Source organism: Polistes dominula, unplaced genomic scaffold, assembly GCF_049000335.1.
Source record: "Polistes dominula isolate Pdom_NZ unplaced genomic scaffold, Pdom_raw_medaka contig_15, whole genome shotgun sequence".
NCBI lineage: Eukaryota > Metazoa > Arthropoda > Insecta > Hymenoptera > Vespidae > Polistes > Polistes dominula.
The window spans coordinates 6,324,672-6,352,169 of NW_028300915.1; the positions used below are offsets into that span (position 1 = coordinate 6,324,672).

General features: G+C 32.3%; 1 protein-coding gene across 2 annotated transcripts in view; it reads right to left on the bottom strand.

Moving 5' to 3' along the window:
- Positions 1-1,723: 1,723 nt before the first annotated feature.
- Positions 1,724-27,498, bottom strand: part of LOC107071710 (protein O-mannosyl-transferase TMTC1) — a 174,325-nt gene continuing 148,550 nt past the window's right edge. Inside the window, exons 11-15 of one of the 2 annotated variants that reach the window (XM_015330933.2) lie at positions 19,522-19,662; positions 17,758-17,957; positions 17,248-17,383; positions 9,794-9,923; positions 1,724-8,057 (exon numbers count right to left, since the gene is read on the bottom strand). In XM_015330933.2, the coding sequence (XP_015186419.1) occupies positions 7,872-8,057; positions 9,794-9,923; positions 17,248-17,383; positions 17,758-17,957; positions 19,522-19,662 (793 nt within the window). In that variant the 3' untranslated portion in view covers positions 1,724-7,871. The remainder of the gene's footprint in view (positions 8,058-9,793; positions 9,924-17,247; positions 17,384-17,757; positions 17,958-19,521; positions 19,663-27,498) is intronic. The other variant, XR_016175987.1, reaches the window with a different exon arrangement.

The window sequence follows — 27,498 nt, forward strand, 5'->3', positions numbered from 1 at the left end:
TGTTGGATCTCGGCAACGTAAACGATCTCTTTTATCAAACGTCACTTCGATCATAGTAAAGACATTTTATATATATCAAGAAAATGCTTTATAATTTTGGAAAATATCATCGTCGTCGTCTTTGAAAAAATAAAAAAAGAGGCATTTATTTAATGAAATATACTAAATTGAACGTGCTTGTCGTAAATAAAAATAATGAATATAGAATTGTAAGGTAACAAAAGGTGTTTCGTATAAATCGTCTTTGTCGGGCACAGAAGCAGAACATTAGCTGCAGCTTATTTCGTTGGGAAAGCTTTTTCGAGTTAAGGGAAGGAGATGCGTGTCGAATGAAAGAAAAAAAATGTCGAGCTTTTTTAACGGTGGTCATGGTAAAATTTAACGCGTCTACATCTCCTCTTCGTAATTGTTTTGTTCTTTTTCAACGACATTTCGACTCTCTTTCTCTCTTTCTCTCTCTCTCTCTCCCTCTCTTTCTCTCTACTTTTATATTTCATTTTTCTTTTTTTATACTTTACAGCATCCAACCCTAAACCCTACGTTGTTCTAAACCCAGGCGACAAAATAAGGGCTATTTCAATTGTGGTGCGCTAAACCGCCGGCAATTACCGTTAAAATTACACGATACTTACTGGCGCACCGAAATTCTGCATTGCGGCGGGCTCCATTATTTCTATGGTACTGTGGTATAGGAAGTCTAGGGTGAGGCAACCGAGAGTATGAAGGGCGTGGTTGTAGTAAAGAGATAGAGAAAGAGAGAAGGAAAATGAGAAAAGGAAAAAGTGAGAGAGAGAGAGAGAGAGAGAGAGAGAGAGAGAATGAAAGAAAGAAAGAAAGAGAAAAGGCGTTTGTACGTAGTCATTGTGAATTGAGCATAATGTTAACGACTCTTCAAAACCACCTGCGTGCACTCTCAGTGTCTGAATATGTTCAGGTATTTACAGCGGATAAAAGAGTTTCTGACTTTCCAACTTTTTCAAAATACAATATTTATTATAATTTTGCTCTGAAAAATCATCCCCTTATTTTGAAAAAATAGAAGCTTTTTTAATTTAATTACAGATAGAAAGTAAAAGTATTATTGAAATATCTTTTAATGAGAGAAAAATGCTATATAAACACTTACAAAATTATTCAAAATTACTAATTAAATATGAAACTAATTTAAAAAATCTTAATAGATAATTCTTATTTATTCGCGTTACGTGTCAATTGATACGAAAAAATCCTTACATAAAAAATGTACATATAGATGTTTATTAATTTAATACTCGTATTAAATGATTTTATAAATGTTTCTTTTATTTAATAAAAATTTCTTATAAAACAATTAACTCTATGAGTGTTTAAATATCGCAAAAGTTTTGCTAAGATATCTTTTGTAAGAACTACCCTAATTTGAGAACCCTAGGGGGAGATCGATGAGACGACTACTATCGTAGTAGAAATTCTTGTTACGGTTTGCTCAATATCTTGATGGTGCCTCGAGTAATAGAAATTTGCGGTGCTAAAATTCGAGCTCGTTTATGAGCCACGATGACAATAGCTGGTACGACAATAACTAAACAACGAGCCGCGAGGGTAATTGATTGAGTGTGAACAACGGTGACGCTGTCGTCAATATTGGTATCGAATAAAGTACGCAGTGGAGATAGAGGAGGGATAAAAGGAAAAGGGAATCTAATAGAGGTAGGTGGTTTAATAAAGTGTCAATCCAACAGGCTCTATATGTATATAAACATACACTTTATTATGATAATTTATAATTGTTGTTATTCACAATGAGTATGCGCGGTTAACGTACTGTAATTAGATGTACAAACTGGTCTATGGAATAATAACCTAGAGAGACTAATCGAATTTTGACTAATTATTGCACACGACCAACGTTTCTGCGCTTCTGTGACGATCTCTTCTCATTGATCAGCGTGATGATAAGTTACTATAATTTTGTATTACATTTATTTTCTTTTTTGATGACAGTTCACGAAACGATTCAATTTATTATTCTCTATCTATGTCTGTCTGTCTGTCTGTCTGTCTGTCTGTCTGTCTGTCTTTCTCTCTCTCTCTCTTTTGGTTTTTCCACTCATTTTTCTTTCGAATTTAACCCTTTCGCTACGGGACGGATCTCCGCCGAGGTACTCCCGCAGTACGGCGCGCTACACCGAAACAGTGTACGGTGCACGCAACGTTCGAGCCAGTGTCGTAAGACTAATGATCGAGGCATTTGGTTTATTATTGAAGCCCGTAAAAAACAAATGATGACAAACAAATGATGGAAAGGAAAGGGGTTAAAGGCAATTGATTAATCAATAGTAGGAGGGTCTACCTACCAGTATCTCTCGAAGGAAAATCTTATGTTTTGGGAAAGGGACACAATGCATAGAGAATCGTGATCTAGAATGTTATTTCCTTTTATGATATCGTACATGCTTAGATAAGAATCAGAAACCTTCAAAGGGAACGACACGAAATGACGGGTTTTGATTGCACCATATGTTTCTTTGATTATTGAGATAGTTTGGCAATTTATGGCCTTTCGGAATTTCTTAATGTTTTAGGTAGACAGTACCTTATCCCTGCTGCCTATATGGTTTTCTTCAAATGAAATTTAATATTTGAAAAAATAATTGAATATAAGTTATCGTCTACACATGGTTTGGTACTGAACATATACAATTACGCGACATCTTCAGCGAGAGCGACTATAGTCGCCCGTAGTACCTGAGCGGCATCACATGGAGAGCGACTATAGTCGCTCGTAGTAGCGAAAGGGTTAAAATAATAATCGTCTGTTCGTTCACATTTCAAAGGACTGTAACATTATTGAATCTATAATATACCTATCGGATTTCTTTTACAGAATGTTCATTGTACAAATAGTTTTTAATCAATTTCGTAATAGGGATTAGACATAATGTAAACGTATAAAAGAAAATTGTTTTATCGACAGTAATAGAAATTTTTATTGTTATGAAAAATGAAACGTGGTATATTGCATTTCCAAATATATTGGATTTCATCAAATTATGCATTATTTTTATAACTTATCACAATAATCATAAAATAATTTTTATTTTCTCCTTGTTCGAATTGATTTAATATTAAATGATATTATGGTCTATATGGTCTGGGAAAGAGAAAAAGATAGCAATAATAAGAAAAAGGATTTAATTTAATTGGAAATTGGAAATAAACAATAACTTTAAACCAATCAAAGAAAGATTTCATTTTAACAGAACAAAAGCGCGATTCTATTTTATTTAAGGTCAAATAACCGATTTCGTTTAGCCTTTCTTCAAGAGTAAATCGATAGAGTAAACCTTTTCGATATCGATAGATTTTTCGTCTCTTCTTTGTCTCTGCTGTTTCAGTATCCTTATCTTTTTTTTGTACTAACATTGTTCTGATGGGTTAAAAGGAAAAAGAGAAAGAGAAGGAAAAAAAAACAAATATTTACAAGTGTCGAAATGTAAAGAGAAACGGGACAATAGACAAACGTCAATTTTATAAAAGAAATTCGTATTATTTTTAAAATTCTATGTACTTTTCTTATTTTATTATTGTTTTTTTTATAATTTAAATTATGCTTATTTGGTTTAGACATCGGTTAAATAAATATGTTAATTATACATGTTAATTATACATGTTAAGAAACAAAAAAAAATTCAATTCATACTGGATAAAAAGAAAACTTTACTGTGTAAATATGTTACTATGATATATAAATTAAAATAAAAAGAGGTAAATATCAGTTCATCAAGGAAAATTATTTATTTGAGTTTTATTCTGTATTGGTCGTTCTTTATTAGTAGAATATCTTTTACTCATGAAAAGAGAGAAAAATGGGAAGAAAGAGAGAGGAAGAGAGAAAGAGAGAGAAAAAAAATATAAATATTCATAGAAATTCTTCGTTACACGCAAAAAAGTCATGTTAAATATTAAATATGCAGAACGGTGCAGCTGTGAAAGTATACTATATTTACACTTTTCATGTGTTTATCGATCTCGTCAAAGAGGATAACAACTTATGCCATCCGTATATCATTGACCGAACATCGATTTTGATCATAAAAGTGTGAAATGTAAAATACACTTTCCATAATTTAACGTGATCGTCTGCGTTATAGTGATTGATCCATTATTACCAAATGTAAAAACAATTTTTTAATTTTTTCAAAGAAAAAATAAAATTACGTTTGATATTTAACTCTTTCGCTTCAACAGTCCAGTCCGCCGAAGTGTCGTCACCACACGGAAGCACAAGTAAAAGCATGCAAAGTCGCTTGATATATCCGTCGCTCGTACGCACGAAGCGAAAGGGTTAAACGAATATTTATAAATTATCCTTAGTATTAATTGGTTTTTGATTTTTAGAATTGACGATGGCTCCAACAATGCATCGAATTTCCTATATTTTTTGTAAGATCAGCGAAATGATCAAATAATAATCATGTCAGTCAGTGCAGAATAATAAATATTTGCAAAATCTGTAAGATAACAAGCCTCTTGTTAACTGACTTCTGTTTAATTATTCTAATCGTTCAAGGTTATTGTTTTCCAGCTGTAAATATAAAACATTCACTTATTCAAATCACATAGAAACATTTGAATAAACAAAAATCGAAAGAATTTATCAAAATAATTCATTATAATTTTACCATAATGTTGTATTGAAATAAGTCATTATATCTTTGGTGAAATTAATATTTCATGATTATGAGGTCTTACGGTTGATTATGTAACACCGTCATTAATTTTTCAAAGACGATTAAATGCCACGTGTTAAAGTATGATAGAAATAATTAATCGACATTTTAAAATGTTTGTTAAATATTATATTTTTATCTTAATGTTCACTCTCAAAAGTCTCATGCGCATATATATGCACACTTGCACGTGTTTACATAGAGCCAATTTCATCGAAATTATGATAACGTTAAGCAATTTTGATATTTATCCCCCGATTTTTATTTATGTCTATTTCTTATTAACATTACCTTCGTTTTATTTATATTTCTTACCTCTATTTATTTCTTTCTCTTTTTCTCATATCTTATACACTATCAATTTTCTCATTCGTTTTGTTTTTTTTCTTATAAACTTAAAAAGAAAATCTAGCTGGCAGCTTGCAATTTAATTAAATCGATGATTCCACTTAGTTAACCTTTCTTATCGGGTATCAAAGGTAAATGAATTTTCGTTAAAACACGTCAATAGCGTTGATTAACACTTTTGAGAGGATGGATTGATGGGAAGTTGGATGAAATATTTCATAAATTAACGCAAGACTATACATATATTAGTATTTTCGTTTCTGATTAGGTTACTCAAGGGTTTTTTTTATTAGTTGTATTTTTTTTTTTTTTTAATATTATATGATGAGTTTTTTACATTGCACTTTCGCGCATTATTTTTATCCGTCGAAGCCAAGAGCCATTTAAATACGGAGATTAAAGGTATAGTAAAATAATCCTGTCCTATCCTATTATTTTATTCATAACGTAGTGTCTGCGTATTGTGTAATATGCGTGTGTGTCTATGTGTTTGTGTGTATTTCTTTTCCTATATATGTATATTTTTTTCCATTTTAGCTTCCTATGTGTAACATATTATAAAAATATGTATGTGAAATTCTGATCGCACTGTAAAACGATTTCCTGCTCCTCGTACGAGGCGTATACTGTCTTCCTACGTTAAATGTCATATTAGAAAGATTTATTTACAAATTATACAAAGAACAAAATATTTATTTTAAAAAATAATACTTTCGATGTATACATTTTAACGTTCACTTTTAAATGATTCCGATCTTCAAAAAAAAATGAAATGTGACACGGAAATTTTTTGAAAGGAAAGAAATCATCTTTTTGAAATCGTAATATGAAAATTATAGAAAAGAAAATTAGAAATATTTTAAATAAATAATTTTATTCTGAAGTAATGAAAAATTCGAATTGTTTATCGCGAACCGAATGTTTATAATGATAACGATTAAATGAGGTAAAGAGTAAATATCGTTCATGTAGAAATGTATATTCTGACTTAAAAAACAAAACGAAATAAGAAAATTTACAAAGCCTCTGCGGTATATCTATCATATGTAAATATATATACAAGCGTTAGTATTATTTTTTTACGAGATGTTTGGAATGAAACGCCTTCGTGTAAAGCTCAAACAATATATGTTTTTTCTTGTTCGTATTTTTATTTCATTTATCTTTATTCTTTTTTCTTTTTTTCAATCATTTTTTTTTATAATTATTTATTAATTTTTTTTTATTAAGTCTTTCATCTAGTTTTCATACAAAAGCTGTACGAAACGCCCTGAATCAGTGATACCATTCCTTATATCCTAAGATTGGCACCGTGTATGTATAGTATACGTGCACAAAGTTATAATTTTTATTTGTTTGTGTTTGCGAAGAAAAAACGAGAGAATTGGAAGAGAGAGAACGAGAAAGAGAGAGAAGGAGAGAGAGAGAGAAAGAGAAAGGAACGATCGGATCAACGAAAAAAAATAAAAAGAAACATAAAAAGATAAAGAGCGAATGAGAAAGAAAGAGAGATAGAGTGGAAGAGAGAGAAAAATATAGAAAAACATGTTAGTTCGCGTGACTTGTAAGCATCTCGCATCGTGTTACTTTTTCGTGTGAAAAATAAATCTCCGCTACCGATACTTTTTGAGTTCTTCTTCGTGAAAAAAAATGAGAATAAATAGAAAAGAAGTAAAAAAAAAAGAAAAAAAGGAGTAGAAGAAGAAAAAAGTGATAATGATATTTATAATTACGTGATATCTCTCGGCGGATCCTTTTTCGCGTTCTTCGTCGAGGGAGATCTACTTTATTGTTCGTAGAAATGAGTTTCGTTTTGGGAAAGAGCGAGTAAGTGCCTTCTGTCCTCATTGAAATAATAAGATTTCCTTGGAAAAAGAAATCGAATAATCTAGTTCGTTTTAATTACTATTTCTTTACTTTTTCCTTTTTCCCTGTTTTTTTTTTTTTTTTTTCATTCTCTCTATTTCATTATCCGAAATATTTGTTTTTTCATAAAACAATTGATCACGAAGATTTTTATAAAGAATTCATATGAGACGTGGTATAATGAATACTTACAATCATGTCATTGATATGTGGTAAATAATAATAAATATTTATTATATATATACTATGAAACTTATTTCACAGACTTAGGCATCTTCATCAGAGACACGAAAGAATCAATTTTTTTTCTAATAACTTGATTCCTCTGATAAAAATTTGATTTCAAATTTCATACTTGGTTACACACTCATGCCAAAGTAGTTTTTGAATAATTATAAAAAAATAAAAACTTCCAACTCTCTCGCTTCATTTATCTCCCCCTCTCTCATCCCTTCTCTCTTTCTCCTCTTCTCTAATTCTTTTTCACGCTTTATTTCTTTTTCTCTTCCTATTTTATTTCTTACTCTTTTTATCTCTCATCCTTTCGTTCAAGCACACAAAGTTCCATTTGTAGGAGTCTGGGCCAGCGTTCTCTCTTGATCGACAGATAAAAAACACCACAGATAAAACACGTAGAAGACGTAAAAACGATAAGAGACGTTGAAAACGCGTTTTCTTTGTTGTAATTCTTTTCTTTTCTTTTCTTTTTTTTTGTTTTGCTTATTTTCTTTCTTCTTAACGTACAACTATAAAACAGTTTTAATACCACTCACGAATTCGCAAGTCGCGAACGTTCATCGAGAGCGGATAAACACTCGCGCAAAAGGTTCTTCTCTTTTTTACCCTTTTCTTCATTTCGCATTTCTTTTCGTTTCTTTTTACTCTTAGTCTCGTATAAGTATCACGTTCAATCGTAAGACATTCGTTCGAAGTTAAAAATCGCGACTAAAGTGTCTCGAGAAGATTTTGAACCAAAAGCGCTGGTGCCGTCACACGAGCCTTTCCCTTTCTTGTTTGTCGACAGGTTCGTACGGTGCAACGAGGTGCCCTTTCTAATTGTTCGGACTTGTTGCTGTCTTGTTCCAATTGCATCGACACGCTTGCGACCCGGGGCGTTGAACAATTCTCCTCCTAAAACGATAAATTATTTTATATCAATAAAATGTCACCATCGATTGATCCTCTGATCGACAAAATCGAATAATAAAATGGAAAAGATTTAAAAAATGTATAAGAATGAACGTTCCTCCTGTGATTTTTCTATTAAAATCTCTATTTTAATTCTGTTGAATAATTGTAAGTAATAGATCTTTATCGGTGCATGCTTGCAAAATCCTATCACTTAGATATAATAAGTTTAAGATTCTAATGCGACTATGCGATTATAAAAAACGTGAAAGATAGAATGTTCTCTTTTAAATGACAGTTATCATCTTGATTTCTATCGACTTATTTTTTGAACTCATTGTATTATTTGATGTAAGTCGAATAAATTTGCAATAATTATTAGGTCTGACTTATTATTGTTAGTCCAAGACGAAAAAGAAATGATGAAAAAGACAGAAAATAGAGCTTGTAAGAGAAAATAAGAAAAGAAGGAAGAAAGAAAGGAAAGAAGGAAGGAAGGAAGGAAAGAAGGAAGGAAGGAAGGAAGGAAGGAAAGAAGAAATGCGACGATCTGAATTGCGTAAGTTTTTACGAGTTGAATCTTTAATGACTGGAACGAATCGTGCTTGGGTTTTTTCTTCGCCTTGTGAGAAAGAAACTAGCGAAAGGAGAAGAGAGAAGAGAAAAAAGAAAGGTAGAGGGTAGTGAGAGAGAGATAGAAAGCAAACGACTCGATAGAAAGGTGAATTCATTCGATCGAAATTATAGCGATACTACGTGACCTGAGAAGTTTAATTAATCTCTTAAAGGAGAAACATGCTATGGAAAATAGCCAAAGATACCACTACATCGATACATGCATACCAAAGCTTTACGAGTAGAAGAGAGATTCTCTCAAATTAATCGCACTTTGGTAATCTTTCGTAGGAGATTAATGATTGATGGAGGTTGGAGACTTTTTACGAAGAAAAAACTTGGTAAAATTCAATATAACTATACTACGGTATTGTGTGTGTGTTCTGTGTTTATATTATATTACTTATTTAGGAAAATGTTATTTTATTAAATAACATTGACTTCATAAAAGTATCATTATTGAATGTACTTTAACTAATTATTGAATAAAATTATATTGAAATGAAAAGCATTGAAAATGAGAAGAACCAGAACGACAATATGCAGTTTGAAATTTATTCGATAATGGTTAATAATTCAATTTGTTTACTTGGAACACTCAAATAAAAGATTTCAGAATGACAATATAAATCTGTATAAATGGATTGGGAAAAGAGAAAAAGCAACGACTAAAGTTTATCGAAATATCGCATCGTAAAATGGTTATCTGTTATACTATTTGTCTACATATTTATTATGCTCATAAAATCTCCTGGCCTGCTTTTGTCCGTTCCTCAATTCACATTGGCACGATCTTCGTGCCTGTTTCTCTATCGTGGCTGTTGTTATCGATACATTATTAAAATTTATTATTCACCGTGCTGTTGAGTTCCCATACGCATTTAATCGCACGCAATTCATCTATCTTTTGAGGGAAAACTCTCTTTTCCTTCTTTCATTCTCTCTCTTTCTCTCTCTCTCTCTCTTTCTCCCTCTCTTTCCACGTTCACTATATTCAATCTATATGTATCTCTCATTCCCCGTTTTATATTATTCATAATAAGCCACTCGAAGATCCGTCTAATAATATTCAATTTCCTTTAAAAATATTAAACTCAGGGTTATAATGACAAGATCGAACTAACCGATAGGCAAAGATTTCTTTGGTGTTGATGAGCCCTTTGACGTGATTCACTCTGAAGTTGCCACGCGCGAATGTAAAGATCACCTCGATATATCAAGCCACCCCTTTTGGCTCGTAACATCAAGTGCCATCTGAAACACAATAATATATATTATCGATTAGATGATTACCAAGTATATCTATTCAAAATAAATAATTCACATATCATTCGTGTCATAGTTGTTTTCAAAAATGTATTACATCCGTTATACGAAAATATTTCGTCGATTTTAGAACATAAAAAACAAAACAAAATATTCGACGTTAAAAAGAAAAAGGGATACAAAATCTACATCCATTAGCCTATTAAAAGAGTCTAGTCATTTTTTCCCCCATAATACCTTTATCCTAAAAAATAAACAAAAAAAAAGGGAGAGTAAGTTCCCTTCTGTCCAAACTAGAGTGAGTTCATAGCTGACTATCCATTCAAGTGAGTTCTTATGAAACAAAATCCTAAGCAACATACATATTTACCCTTTTTACGCGTTACTTCATATGCAAGTTTATTCAAGGATCCTTATCATAGGTTGTCTCTTTATTTCCTCGCACATGCGCACACAAGAGTATCATATTTACGAGACGGAGAAAGGTGTGAATAGAATGTTTGCATCTGGTGAGGTAGACGCTCGTCGTAGGGGTTGCTGAGAAAGTAAAACCGCACGATTCTTCACCCCTTCGATATGTTTGACCCGTGACTTTCCGATGATGCTTATCATCTTTCCTTTGTTCATTCTTTATATCGATCGATCAATTTTCTAACCCTCCTTAACATGATCGTTCACCGAAAGAAGAATTCATAGTTCATTAATTCTTGGTCCAATTATCGTCCCTCTCTCTCTTTCCCCTTTGTTTCTCTTCATAACATTTCCCACCTACATGCTTGTCGGAGGTTAAACTTTCGGCAGAGAATTCGTCCGATGATTATCGATTATATTACCTTTATTATCTACAAATAGTAACGTTATATGTTGTCACACAGTAACTGCTTTAACGTGAAAAGCATCATATTCGATTAGTTTGTTTTGAAGGAGAAAATGAAAGAGCGATTAAATGTTCGATTAAAAGCTAACTTTAGTCCTTTATGAATTATCTCACCACAGTTGACAGAACATTCAATGATCAATAATTTTCAAGATTAGTTTTGAATTGAAATTAAATATCATCTATATTATATATGATATGAATGGATTTTAATATATGTAACTATTTACGCTACATATTAATCTATGTACATTATATAATTTTTGTTTTTATAATTATATTAAATTTAAAAAGTTACTTTGTACTATTAATAATTATAATTTTGATTTTGCAATAATGTTAATGTTAATGTCAAAGTGGTATTTTTTAGTAAATTTAAATAATGTAGAATCGTTGACTTCTATGCAAGTTAGAGTTTTCTATTTAACAGAAAGAACGTATATCATTTCCTTCTCCTCTTTTCTTTCTCTCTCCCTCTCTTTCTTTCTCATTTGTTTTTTATTCGCGATAGAACCGACGTACCTCCACGTGCGAAGAATTTTAGTTCTTTCTACTCAACCATCTTCACTTCGGAACATTCAATTTTCATCAAAAACCGTTTAGTTTTACCCGTATCTTTTGTACGTAATTTTTATAAGTTTTATATATATGCTATTGCATGTAAGTATCATAAATGCGTTTTCCTATCATTCAAATGATTCATTACAATGAACATATTTCATGAATAAGATTAATTTAGATCGTTATCAAAACAATTTCAGTTAATTTAGGCAAGTTTGTTTAAGATCACCTTGCTACGATGAAAATTGCACGACATTGAACTTCAATTAATAATTCGATGATGTCACTGAATGAAAAATCATTTAGACATTCTGGAGCAACAATTAATCAATATAACAATAATATAATAATAAGGATGGTGCTAAAAAAGATAATAATAATTAATGGCGATAGCATATAGACAAAGTTGTATCACAAATGAGATAGATAAAATAATTTAATTTAATGATCGTATTAAAATGTAACCAGTGACAGGACAGTAAAGATCTTAGTTATGATGGCATTTTCGCTTTCATTAGTGAAACGAATTCTCGAGTAAGCTAACGAACGTGCAATGAATTCCACAGTGAAAATAAAGTCCAGGCAAGCCGCGACGAGGATGGTTACAACGAAGTGGTAACACGCGTAGCTTCAACCAGTGATATCAGCCATTTGGTGGCTCACCGATAGACTGGATGAAACACGGTGCTCCATGAATTATAAAATCGCCATTTATGTTGGAAGATAAAGGCCACTCTTCGGCCGATAGAAACGGGAAGAGAGAGAGAGAGAGAGAGAGAGAGAGAGAAAGAGAGGAGGATGAGAGTGGGAGTGCCCCAGCGTAATATCGCATGGAACGCTTGAAAACGATACCAACGAACTTGATTTAAAAGTATGGCTTGCTAGAGTATGGTCCTTTTTGTATTTCCCGCCGGAGATATCACCTGCTCCCAAAACATTCTCGAATCTCTCTATTCGAGGATCGATATCGCTATCGATAGCTATCACAATAGATATCATTGATCACGATTCTCCCTCTCTAATAATAGTGCAAAGACTATCGCGTTGACATTTTTCCACGTGACGACTAGCTGTTCTGTTCCTGTTATGGGAGAGAGTTTTAAAAATAGCCTCGAAGTTCGTGGCCGCTTCGCCAGAGCTAACTCGAACTCGAACGCGATAGTGTCCCGTTGTTGAAAACAGATACGCATTCGGCGGACAGCGGTAAATTTTCGATTTATCGTCGCGCCGAGCGCTTAATACAACAACGACGACGTTATCGCCGTATCGTGACATTATTTTACGGATGGTGGATCTTTTTTTCTTTTTTTTTTTTATGGATATATGTCGGCTGAATACAAAATGAAATGAATAGAACGAAGCTAACTTGCGAATATTTACTATTTCTCGATTGACGCTTCTCTCATCGAATATGGGTAAAATTTCGAGAGCCGCGATTTACGTGAATGTTGGTATTCGTGCTTGCACATTTCTCTCTCTCTCTCTCTCTCTCTCTCCCTCTATCTGTCTCTCCCTCTCTCTCTCTCTCTCTCTCTCTCTCTCTCTCTTTCTCTATGCCTGTATTTGTAATCTGTAAATAGGAAGCAAGAGCTGGAAAAATAATTTCGTTGGAAATTCATTTTAACAAAGTACCTATTCTATTTTTACTCTTGTCACTGTACACAATCAAACTGAATGAAATTAAAACAAGACTTAACATAAAAGAAGCCCAAATCTAACAATAGCATTAAAAAGGCTGAATTTTGGAATATGAATCAAATTATTGACTAACCTTTTCTTTGCCTACCATATTTGAGTAACTAATTTGCCAAATCAATTAACTTTATAAAATAGAAAGTAGATAAAATTGATCAAATCAATATACATTGTCGTATCATTTATTATTGGTCGGTTTTATAAATTATTAAATGAAATAGATTTGAAATAAAACAAGTTTTAACTATTAATGAAGTGCTTTAATAATAAAATTTGAAAAATTAAGAAAGTGGAGTTAATCAATTATCCATATGAACAACTCATTTGTGAATTATTTATATTTTTACTTTTAATAAAACGTATACCAATTAAACGCTATTGTTAAAGATGTTTATGTATTTATTATTATAAATGAAACCTCATAATAAATTAATGAAAAAATTATAAATGTTAGAAAACCGAGAAAGAAAAAATGACAAATAAACATATGCTGAAACGAATTGTTTTACAACTGAATACTCATATACATATAAAATAAACGATTTAGGTAAAAAGTTCAAAAAGTCAGCAAGTTTTCAACCTTCATCAATCAGTTGCTACTGTCTATCGTAATCTCTTTGAAAGATGAGAGAGGAAATAACGTATGAACGTATTACTTCCGGACCATTGTGATAACGTAATAACGTACATAATGTCTAACCAACACAGATTTCACTAGTTTCGCTCTATGAACCAAAAAGCTTTATCAATTTTTCCATTTTTTTATTTTTTTGTACTTGAATATCGCAATAGAAATAATTGAGGTCGTGGGAAAGGTCACTGTAGTTTATTGCCGTTATGAATAAGAGACCAAAAAAATGAGTTTTTCTCATAACTATTCTAAATTCCAGAGACCAATTTTTTATCGGTCAGCTTGCCTATCCGTTTTTATGTCATTGCTTTTAACCATAATATCTTTATAATACTTTGCATGTATGCAAAATATTGGAATTTGTCAATTATCTTATGGCATCTTATATATGTGAGGGTGAGAGAAAAAAATAAAGTGTGTGTGTGGGGGGGGGGGAATATCTCTAAAAGTATCAATAGACGTTTGGAAAATGTCCTTATTTGCTGCATGCGGCGATATGAGTGCGGATGTGTGCATAAGAATATTTCGACTGAAAAGAAAACCAGTGTGATTTATTTGTAAGATGACATGATTTGATATTATCGCTTTGTGTATGTATAAATGCGCCGAAGTCTCTCAACACTCCCAATCCAGAAATATAGAAAAGATCCAGTCTTTAATTTATCGGGAATGATCTGGAGGCTTCGAGAAAGGAGGCAGGAAGTAACGAAAACCGATGGTTGTAGTGATAAGTATATAAAAACGACGAAGGGAACCAGTGGTTGCCTTCTTTATTCGACGATATTTTTTGACGATTGTATTATGTTAAACTTTAGACACTTATTATATTCTATCTCTTATTATTGTTATATCTTATTTAACATTTAATATTATATTTAAATTAAATACCAATACCATTTTTCACAAATAAATCTTATATATATGTATAAGTTACGATCAAAGTAGCAATACTGGAATTGTATACGTTGCTAGTAGGAAAATATATAGATTGCCCGGTCAATCTGCAAAATGCCCAGAGGATAAATGAAAAAACCATGAAAAAACACATCAAAAAGGTTATATACATTGCTTTGAAAAAAAATAACTAACAAAACCCTAAAAAATAACTTTAAAAATAACTTTTTAAAAAAATAACAAAACCTGAAAAAAGCTGGTAAAATCCTCAAACAAACCTTGATATATATATATATATATATATATATAGATTATGATATTATTGTAAATTTAAATAATAATTATTAGAGTTGCCTTCTAGTTTTTATTGATTAAATGTAATCGAGAATAAGTCCTTAATAAATGTCTTATTTAAACTTCATAAGAAATAATGGAATAGGAGAGATATTATCGGGTTATGAATTCTCATTTTCATTTAAATAAATGTAAACGTTGCTTGTAACAAATAGTTAGAATCCTTGTGTACAAATCCAATATTTTATGTCGAATAACAACGGAAACGTTTAATTAATTTTATAAAGTACTTTAAAGCGTTATTTAAAGTCTTACTAAATAGTAATCAACGTAGACTAGTTCGTTAAATTTAGATTTACGAAAATATTCAAAGCGTTATTTGGGGTTGAAAAGACAATAATAGAATCATCGTTGAATATACAATATGTAAATGTGAAAAAATCTATGCCGAAAACAAGGTTTCATTTGAAGCATACCAGTCGAATGATTCATCTTTAATATTCGTCCAAAATAAATGGTTTGGTTCAAATCCTCTCAATCCTTTGGAGAAAAAAAAGTCTATAAGATTGATTTTCGATATTTTATCAATTAATCAAGAAAAATGGTCACACGGAATAAAAGATTTGTAAAAAGAAGAAAAAGAAGAAACAGAAAAGAAAGGAAAAGGAACGTTACAGGAGTTGCATTGTGATTGAATCATTTCTTTTTTTTCTGAGATTATTAAAACGTACATTGCGAGACAAGAAAAGGATAGATAGGTATAATAACGAGATTACGATTATTATGTCATTTCCTTGTTGCATGTAGGCGTGCGCGCGCGTAAACGCGACATAGGCACGCATCTTATCGATCGTAGGACGCGTCATATCGCCTACAAATATAATTTACTACGGCGTTACGTTTGAATATGATTTGTATTTCGCAGAATAGTGAGTTACGGGCTAAACGTTCTCCATGAGTTTTATATTTTTCTTTTAGGGAACAATTCGTACGATGAATAATTCACGGATTCGGACTGGAGAAATAGTATGGGAATGCCATAATGAAACGTTTGGAAATATGTAGGGAGATTTGAAATATTTACATGCAACCATTGTATACGAACCTACTTACATATACCAATATATGTATATACATATGGAAATATTTTATGATCGCTTAACGTCATCATTTTAGGATAATAGATAATATAGAAAAAATAAAATCTCTGAAAAAATTGGCCCATTCAAAGGGGTGGCTCTGCGTATTCTTCCCGTTTACAAAGATCGATATTATTTTCCACGAATCTCAACTACGAGATTCGTTCGATTCGTATTTATATTGGAAAAACAGAAACGACAGATATTAAAGTATTCGCCTAGCCTCTTCTCATTATCACTGATATCACAAATATCACTAAAACATTGTCCAAATCTTTTTGTACTTTTCCACGAGCAGTTTAGATATGCATTTTACTTGTCTTACGTTCACGAGCTTTCCACGAAATTTTCGTACGCACTCGGATCTGACATCGAACGAGAAAACACCGGCTGCGAAAACAACGCGAATAGTCGCCGACAAATTCACCGTCCGCATTTTATAGACGCTATTTGCTGAACGCTGGGCTACTACAAAAGGGGAAAGGATTACAGTGCGAGACTACGTACGAGTGCGAGAGAGAGAGAGAGAGAGAGAGAGAGAGAGAAAACTGAAGCCGTATTCGCGAGATCGAGAAAAAACACTGGAAAGCCATTCCAGCCTGCCAGCAAACGCTCGAGTTAAGTGCGTTGAACGACGAAAGTCGCATGGAAATGCATCCCCGGAAAGTTTACATTTAGTCCTCTGTGAAAAATGCATCACCGTTATGTCGGCTCTGAAAGACTGAGATTATAATTTTATCGGCATTTTTCTTTTTCCTCTTATTTCATCTATTTAAACGAATTCATAATATCAAATATCAATTACCAAAAAAATCATAAATCTTCTGAATTTTCTCCATACTTTTTTATATTATTTCATTAAATATAAACATAATATTTGAGAAAGGAACGATCTTAATATTGTACATTCGTATTAAAACAGATTGTAGCTATATAGTATTAGTTAAAAACTTTTTCTATTTCATTTATTAAGACCATTTTTTTCGGGGTGAAAATCGAAATTGTCCACCAACAACTTTCAGTCAAAATCCGAATTTATCGCACAGCTATTAATCCTATTCTTTATCACTTTGCCCGCCTATCCTTCCCTTTTTTCTTTTTTCTTTAACTTTTTCGACAAGCGACTAATATTAGAAGCGTAGCCGAATGAATGAATATCGTACTTGTAAATGTAGCTAGGAAATAAAAAAGAAAAAAAGAAAAAAAAGAAGTACAACTCACCTGGTTATGAGTTGATGCACTCTCGGCCATTGACCTCTTGACCTGAGAATCCTTGCTGTACCTACAAGCGACGATCTATGCGACGGCGAAACCTCCATGCCCTTGAGATAGTACTTCAACGAAGGCAGCCATTTTCCTGGAAAAGAGACGCGAAGAGGCGATTTGGCATGGAGTTTCGTGCCATACTAAACTCGTCGGGAAAACTCACTGTTGGGTTGGTTCTCAATGCTTCTACTATTACTACACTCTTAAACTACTAACGTTGAGCTTGTAATATTGTCGAGTCACTTACGCGGTGAACTTTTGACTCATGGGACGGTAACATAAAGACTCTTGCACATCCTTTCTCACCTTTCTCTATCTATATATCTATTTGTATATATCTTTCTCCCTCTTTCTCTCTCTCTCTCTTTCTCTATCTTTATCTTTCTATTTCTACTCCTATGTCTCTCTTATCCTCATTATTAGTTCTCAACGTTCGCTCGGTTATGTGCAAGACAAGTTACTCACCATTCTGATATAACCATGTAGCGTATTCCGCGAGATGATCCGGACTTCGAGGTTGCAAACGAACAACGTGCCTTAGAAGGACTCCCGTTGCGGGACCGCTTGCTAATCTCGCGAGGACCAAATATGCTGGAATATATGCTGGATCTAGTGACACACACTTCTGCAACATCTTGATGCACTCCTCTGTCCTGTTCGTCTTCCTATTAATAACATTTTAAATAGTCTCTTAATGGTAATCATTTAAATTTGATATGTTGATAATACGTAAATATTATTGCTGTAAATAATTTTTTTATCTTGTTATATATTATTGTTATATATCTATATTCTTTTCTTGCTTTCATTAATTACTTGAAATCTCGTTCGTTCAGTTGCATATTAACTAGTAAATTTGTTTTAATAGATCATATTTAAATATTAGTATAAAAGTAATTTATTGTGTTATATAGCAATTAAAGAGATTTAGTCGATCATTTAGTTTCGAGGAAATAATCGTAAGATTAAATGAAACTATTAAGAAAATGAGATCGCAATGATAATCGTGAATTTTGAGATAGACTGGTTAAAAGAGTATGATAAGCATTAAAACGGTCAATGGATTGATTGGGCTTGTAAGCTTTATGTGTTTTAGTATAGGTTGCTGGCAATTTCGCAATGTACGTTCGAACGAATTATAGTCGCGCGCCTCGCAGTAATTGACTTGACGCTTCGTAAAAAGCTTCGTAATGGTCGTGAATGACAACAGCAGGAGTGACAATCGATAATTGTATTTTTTTTTTTCGTTTCCATTAACTACACGAGCGACAATGTAGAGAAAGGGTAAAATCGATGAATCATTGAATAGTACAAAAGTTGATAAATTTTGTTTTGGAACAAACGCTTACGTTGATTATAAACGAGTTAATATAAAAAAGAGATCATCATCGATGAAAGAATCTGCATATTAATACTTTTTCACGTTACCTATCCTGTGTGTATACATTGATGCATAAAAACGATATGTTGAACGAATTTCAAGATAATAGACATTTTTGTGGAAAATTGGTGGTTTTATTTTCAATTTTCATGACATGTGTGAGTTAAATTGTGTTACGAAAAAATATACCACGGTACGGAAATACGCGTTACGAGTTCCTTGATAAAAATCTTTTTTGTAAAAAAACCTAATTAATAAGATAAAAAAATAAAGAAAACAAAAACAAAAACAAAAATCAAAATAAAAAATAAAGGAAAAATAAGAAAGAAAAGAATAACAAGATACAAGTAGACGAAGAGCGATATCATCCCGTTTAAAATATTTTTCCACAGCATACGATACTAGAATATAATTATGCAATGCATGAGGGCTACTGATTTACACTCGCGGGGGTTTTCTCTTAGCACCATTAATTAAACTTTAATTTATCTAGCAGAGAGCGTTAATTAAACTTTAATTTTGGCCGTAGCTTTGGAGTTATCGCCTTGTGCAAATTTACCGTTAAAAATATGTACTATATATTCCTTAATGAACAGTTCGTTACGGTTTGCGTCCCAGAAACACTCTATATCTTGTTGATTACCGTATTATTTTTGAGATTATCAACGCAATCAAGAATAAAATGATATGTTATACGATTTTATGATTTATTTCCCTTTTACGGAAAATATTTAAAATTGAAATGTCACAAAACATAAGAGCTATAAAAAAGTCCAAGAGAGAGAGAGAGAGAGAGAGAAATAGAGAAAGAGGGAAACAGAGAAACATTTTATTTACCCATCACTGACCTGTACAATTGCCCTAAATTGTAGTGTGCATTTACATGACCAGGTTGGGCATGAATTGCAGCCAGAAAGTGTTGCTCTGCTTGGTCGCCTACCGTCAACGTTCCAAGATTATTGTGAGCACTCGCATAAGTTGGCCACAACCTGCAAACATCAGAAATTTAAATCTTTTATTTTTATTATTCAATTATCATATTAATATACAGCTTGAATAACAATTTCAATTAAAGGAGGGGATGCAGAGAAAATAAGAGATAAAATTGCGAATGAAAATGTACAATTTGATAAGAAGAAAATAAGTATAGAGGAAGGACTTGATACTAAAAGCTATAAACCTCTCATTCGCTTCGTTCTCTTGGAACTTCGAAACTGCCCTTGTTAGGAAAGTTTCGATTGTAAATTTAATTACATGCAAATATTAGCCACTCTCTTGAATGCCAAAATGTGCGACAACGAGACTAAAATGGCCGCCATTGCAATAGCGTCAGCTCGTAATGACTGTAGTAACACGAACGAGCTAGCTTGTAATCCGATTACTAATCGTATTACAGTAGACCAGTAAACCGCGGTGCTAAACAAACAATTGAACTACTTTCATGTGACAATTATTGGACAATAGTAATAAAATATGTTTTAGTATACCAATGATTAATGCAAGAAGTTGGTTTAAACGAGCAACCAAAAATCCCTTTGATTTTATGAATTGAACCCTTTTGAAATTTATGATTCGACAAAGGAGTATAATTCATTCATCTTTCGATAAAAATCTATTTTCGTATCGAAGTAAATGTATTCACGACAAATCGTACATTTAAATATAATCATTGTTAAATCTATTATTATAGAATTGTTTTCGTAGCACAACTGAAATTGTATTTTTGGCAATGAGTGTCGTAATCGTTTTTGTTGATCTCATGAAACGTGTGCCCGATAGAGCTTTCAACGATCATTCGATATATTTATAAAAAGGATAGAAAATTCGTCCACGTTTCTAAAACGGTAGAATTTGGTGATAGACACGCTTGCCAATTCGTGTAATCCGTGAATACAGGGTTTTCTTATCGTGACGATCGAAATCCAATCGTCCTTTGTTAATACTAGGAAGCAATAGCAGATAGCAAAACTATCCTCGATAGAACAACGTCCGTCTATTTATGACAAGCTGTCTGATGTTCACTATGGTGTTTCAATTAAACGAGGATTGTGAATGGTGAGATGAACGGAATCGATAACGGATCAATATACATTGAATAATTGGATATACAAAAATAAGCTTACAGATTATCATTGTCCTTTTTATTTAATACGAAAATAAGAATAAAATAAGTTTAGGATACCTATGCGAATGATTTGAGAATTGGTGAAAAGTAAAAATAAAAAAATTAAATAGAAAATAGAGAAAAGTATCTGAGAGAGAATGTTTCATTCATCTTATAAATACAAATAATAATTTAAAGACAGTAAAACTTTAGTAATCTAACATCGTGTTAAACTATAAAGCTGATAAACCAAATTCACTCATACAAAAATATTCTAACACAAGAAGATAAACAAAAGATAAAAGTATGAAATGACTCATTCATTATATTGCTGATATAAAAATAATGAACGATTATTGGTGTTTTGTATTAAACGTAGTATACGAGTAGAGTAATCTAATAGGAATACTAAACTGAGAGCACTTGAAAATATTCCAGATAAATTACATTTTTACAAAAACATATGGTGTTATCGGTTTAACTGCGTTAATGAATTTTCCATTAAAGAGCGAAGAACCAAGGTTAATAAAAAAGAGGCGTCGACTTTATCTATCAGCTCTTTTCATTGCATTTTTGTTAAAATATATTTTTGGATAACATCGTGTGTGCGCGGCTACACCGTTCATATCGCCAAAACGTAAAAGGGCCGATCCTATTTCGTTCGTGACGTATTGCCACGAGGGACAAATTGACAATATTGCAAACGCGAGAAGTTATTGGCTATGCGAACGTTGAATGTCTGCCTCGCTGATAGATGATAAAATATGTGAAAATTTTGTAGAATGACAAATTGCCGCGAATGCCCTTTGTTAAACGTTGATCAATGTTAATCTTTTATCCATCTCTCTGACTCTCTCTTTGTCTGTCCATCTGTCTGTCTGTCTGTCTTTCTCTCTTGTTCATCGATGAAAATCGTCAGATATCGTTTTCGCGAAACGATAGTGGTGATGATGCGCATTCATTAATTATGTATAACGAATGCTTTGTATTTACGTTACAACGATTCGCACTCGCAAGGTTCGCTTGATTGCAAACGCGAGTTTACACGGGTACTATGTACGATACGTATGAATATGTAATTCTTCGTTATGATGTATACTACGATTTCAATGTATCGGCATATTTTTTCAATGCAAATCAAAACGCGTTAGAATCATGGTCGATGATATGAATGATTGCTTTGTTATCAAAAACGAGAATCAATGTCTTTCAGAATTGTATACTAAAATAATAGCTGTAGTATTTTTTTTATTGAAAATAAGAATATTACGATTTCAAATAATTAAATAAAGAGATAATTAAAAATATTATATTATGGCAAAGATTAACAAATTTTGGGCTAATATTTAATAATTTAATATTGTGAAAGCTTCGTTCGGTGTTATAAGCAAGATCAAAGTATTTCTCTAAAGCTTCTGTAACTACAGATTACATTCCGTAGAGCTGCAAAATTCTAAAGTCGTAACAGAAAAATCGCAATGCGTGAGAGATGCTAGGGGATCGAGTATGAGGAAGGGGAAGCTTATCGAATTCCTCGAGAACCCTTACGGTGTTTTAAAAAGCAAATACTCTTTGCGTCGTGACAGCATTCAACTCCTTTTGTCCTGAAACTCCTCGAACGATTTCTCATTCGTTCGTTTTCTCTCGAGCTAGAGTTTCTCGAAAGAAGGGTTCTACGGAAAGAATGCAATTCTTTTGACGAGGATAAGTCACATTCGTTTAAAACGTTTAAATACGCGCGCGACTAGTGGAAATATTAAAAGAATAAGAAAGAATAATATTATAAATGCATGAATCAGGAAAATTATTTAGTTTTTTTTCGAAAAAGTTTTTTATTTTTCATTATTATTAGATATAATAATAGATTTAAAAAAAAAACCTTTAGAATGTAACAATTTATAAAAAAAGTCTAATTTTTAAAATAAATTTTATTGATAAATTTTTTATAAGTTTAAGATTCTTCGTATGGGATAAAAGATGGAAATGGAAAACAATATAAGAAAAATACAAAATTCGTACTATTTGAAGGGATTGTTTGTTAAATATCTTCATCGTCCCTTTTCAAAAAGTTCACGGATCTCAAAATTACATTCACGTACGCATCCTATACCTACATTCTCTCTCTGATATCACAAACGTTATCAAAAGTCCCTCGAAAGTGATAGCAAGGCGAAAGCTTTGACAGACATCTCCCTTGGGAAGATGAACGTTCAAAAAAAAAAAAAAGGAGAAAAAAAGAAACGAGAGAAGAGGAGAGTAAAACTACGCGATGCGTCTCACGCTTGCGAGAGATCAAACTCTAGATCGAGTTAGGAGAAAAATCTATCGGCTGCAGGTCTCGAAACTCAGTTAAAAGTTTTCGCATAGCAAGAAGAAGAGAATGAGCGAGCGAGCGTGCAAATATGTTTGTATGTGTGGGCGTAAGAAAGTGAGGACAAAGAGGATGGAGAGGGGTCATGTGTATGAGAAAGAGAAAGTCAAAAGAAGTGAATAAGGGAGGAAAATATGGTTAAGAGTAAGAGTGAGCGTTTCACGATGAAAACGCTTGGTCGAAAGTCGAGAAGGTTGAGGTCTTTCGAGATGTACTTCTAGCTTGTACCATAAAGTTGTACTGCTTGCGAAAGAGGAAGAGAGAGAGAGAGAGGAAGAGAGGAAAGAGAAGTAAAAATAGTTAGCTGACGGTAGAGAATACGTGAATTATTTGCTCGGTGTTTCTGAAAAAAGCACAATTTAAAAAGCTTACTATTTTTCATATGGTTTTATTTAGCTGATTATAAGCCGAGCTATTTTTAACTATTGTCATTTGTTGCTTTCTTAAGTTCTTATTAGCTTATAATTTGTAATCGTTGTGCTATTCTTCGGATCATTACCTAAAATTTGCAGTACGGCAAAATATCAATAGACTATTCTGAACTAACTTTTAATTAAAGCTACGACGCCGAATGTTCTAGATATGGAATTTTCTACAATTCGACCGCGAAGTCCGGCAGATTTCTTTTCTACTTCTACCAGTCGCAAAAGAAGTAATAATAACGCCTGTAGTTAACTGCTACCTTTTTCTTATATATATATATAGATGTAGATATAAGTATGGCTGCTACTATCCGTTGAAAAATAATATTAGAGATTTTACAAAGTTTGATCTTGTTACTTGGAAAAGTAGGTTTTATCTTCATATACTTTACAGTAATTTCATTTTCACTTTGTTCGATAAGTCGACAAAAAAAATTCATTTTTCATCTGTTTTAAGATACATACTTGAGAAAAAACTAGTTCTGCAGGTTTGTTGAAACCAAGAGTGAAAGATGAACTGAGACCAAGCTGGTCCAGGCTAGTCTCGAGAGAGAGAACCACATAGAAACCTCGATATTTATACGTCACCCGATGCTACCCTGTAAAGTACTCGTTGGGGTGCCGCGTGCCAGGAGTGTCTTTTTATTGGATAATAAATAACGTGTTTCATTTATAAGAAGAAGATAAAGCGTGGAAGCCTGTGCTCCCAAGATAGATCCTTCTTTTAGCTTTTCCCTTCATCCGTATCTCGTCATTCTTCGCAATTTCAAAATACCTGTTATTTTGTGGATACTTTTTCGTCGTTTTTTATAAATAAAACAATACCTAATTTATATTTTTCTTTTTAAAATACAACGTGTAAAACATATACATATATTTCATATTTTAAAAATCTACTTAATTTAATGATTTTTTATAACTTTCGTACTAACAGTTTTTAATAAATATTAATATTTTGTATATCATGGTATTAGAATGTAAAGTAATATTTTATTTAAAATATTATCTAATATCCCTAATATCGGTATTAGTTAAATATTGTTTTTAATAATACCTATATTTGTATGATGAAACATGAAATATTCAGATCGCCATATAAATATAATACGGTTATTAGAATATTATTTAACATATATGTGACTGATAACAATAATAGCTAAGCAATTCAATTTAGATCAACGTGTAGACTATATTATTCATCTGTGTTGTTTGGCATTACGAAGCACATTGCATTACATCGTATATTCCAACATATGTGATTATGTTATCGAATTACGAGAATGACTGAGAGTCATAGCGTTTATAGGATTGTCGATAAATAATGAAATAATGGTGCTACGGTGTTTCCATCGTGCAAGAATGCTTTCGAATGATTCATCCGCAAAATTTATGTGCACCCAACGCAATTACGTGATCAAAGGATATCCTGGGAAAGTGCGATGAATAATATTGACAATAGGGCCATTCTAATTGCATAGTTTAAATCTTTTTGGTCGTTGATAGCATTCCTTGTTTTGCAAATCTGTTTTATGAATCGAATAAAACTTGATAATATACTCATATTAAAAAAATATAAGATTTTTCATTAGCATTGATAGATAGTGATTTTGTACAGCTTGCGGTCTAGTATAAAACACAAAATAATAATGAAAGGACAGTGATAAAAATCGCGCTGACATAATACATTATCGTAAATATACCTATATATTATGTAATATATAAAACTTTAATGGCTAATCTATATTCTTTCTATACGTATTGACAGTAACGTAGTGTATAAAAAGGAAAAAGTTTGTTCTTTATATATTTCAATATTTAATACTGCAGATAAAAAGAAAAGAATAAATGTTTCAAAACTGGGCAAGTTTAAATCGTAATAACGTGATGCAAAAAATTCGATACAAAAAATCCGATGAAAATAAAAATATTAGACAAGGTTTAACGTTCTGATGTCAGAAGGAAATGAAAAACAAGAGTGTAATGGAAGAAATACGTAGAACTAGCTGTGACGTAATTCAATGCTTTATATATATATAGTAGATAGTAGTAGATATATATATATATATAAATAGTAGATAAAGAAACGTAGGGAGAATTAAAAAAAGAAAGAAAAAGTGAAATAAAAGAAAGGAAGAGCGGAAAAATGGAATAAAATACTGACAGGCAGAATGTGCTTTGAAGAAACGCACCGCTTTTCCTGCTGAATGAAAAGTAAACAGAAAAGTCGCGCCTTTTTCTGATTTCTACTTCTAGAAACTACATTTCTTTCATCTCATTTCTCTTTTCTCATTCGCTCTTTTTGCCCATTACACGGCAACTTCTCTCTCTCTACTTTTTTCATCCATCTCTTTACTATACTTAGGACATCTTCAGCTATTTCTCCCGAGCATTCAAGCAATAAGTACTTTAGGATAGTACAACAGAAACTTTTCAAGAACAAATTACCTTAAAGAGAAAAAAGAGGGAGAAAGAGAAAATATCATGTACCAGCACATTTTTAGCAATGCTTAATTTTTATATTTAAAACGTTCAATTAATATTAAGCATCATTTTACATTTATTTTCACTAAATATATAATCAATTTTCATGTTTTAAGTAATTTTTTCAAAAAGAAACTGAATATTCAACAAAAAGCTTTTCAATGTGTAAGTTTTTCTTCGTAAAATGATCACTCATATATCTTAAACAAAACGAATCGTATCTACCTTATAAAAAACGAACGCGACAAGTTGTTAAACATGAATGTTAATTCCAACGAAGTTAATATGTTAGAAAATTGTAATACGCTAAAACAAACAAAAAAAACTTATGAAAAGTTCATACAATTAGAACAAAACTACTCGGTTAGTTGAACAGTCCGATATTTTATAGTCGATAGTTGTCCACGAGACAACTCTGTATTGACGAGCCCACGTTGACGGTGATGTGGTTAGCTAGGAACGAAGGAAAAGACTACGAAAAAGAACAAAAGTGGTACGAGCATGCAGTGGCTAGCAAGTTCGGCCTAGGAAATGAAACCTACGAGTGAGAGGAAGTGGATTGGGTTCGAGTGTAGGTAAAAGAGAGAAAGAAAGATAAAAAGAACGAGAGAAATTGCGTTCATGTGTATGTGAGTGTGCTTGCTTGCTTGCTCGGTTGCTTGTGTAACGACGAAATGCAATTTTCATCTGCCTGCCGACGCCCATCGTCGGCTGCATCGACTGCAGTTGCAGCTGCTGCTACTCTCCTCGTTTACCATCCTCTTTCGTTTCTCTCTTCTCTTCTTTCTATCTCTATCGATTCTACAACTGGCAAACCTTTCGCTCAACCCCCAACCTCGTCCCCCGCCACCATTTCCCATCTCTCTTTTTCTCTTTCTCTTTCTCTTTCTCTTTCTCTTTTTCATTTTCATTTTCATTCTCGACCTATCTCTATCTATTAATCTACCTTTTTTCCACCGCTTGTCCACTTTCCCGATGTGTTTGCTCGATTGATTGCATTTTCGTGGACAAATATTGTGGTATTATGACAAAGCTGATGTGGAAGGCCTCAGAGGAACTCACGCCATCTCTTGTGTCATTTGCGACAGCTAGCTTTGTGCAACCCGATAGCATCCCACTTTGGTCAATTAATGGAATTTAAGAATTTTCTTCATTTTTCGATCACCCACCCCCCGGGGTCTTGTCTTGCATTTTTTTTTAAGTAAAATTTAATTATAATCGTTCATTTTTCTATTAAACGAGCCAAAATTTATGTTAAGGATTTTCTACGATTACTCTATAATAAGTTATTTCAATCGAAAACACGTTCTCTCTTCTTAAATCATTTAATTAATACAATAATTGAAAAATCTATTAAAGAGATAACGAAAAAAAATTTAGTTTATGTAGCATTTACATAGATACGCGTTGACCTCGAAGTGATAGAAAAATAGATAAGGGATAGTTA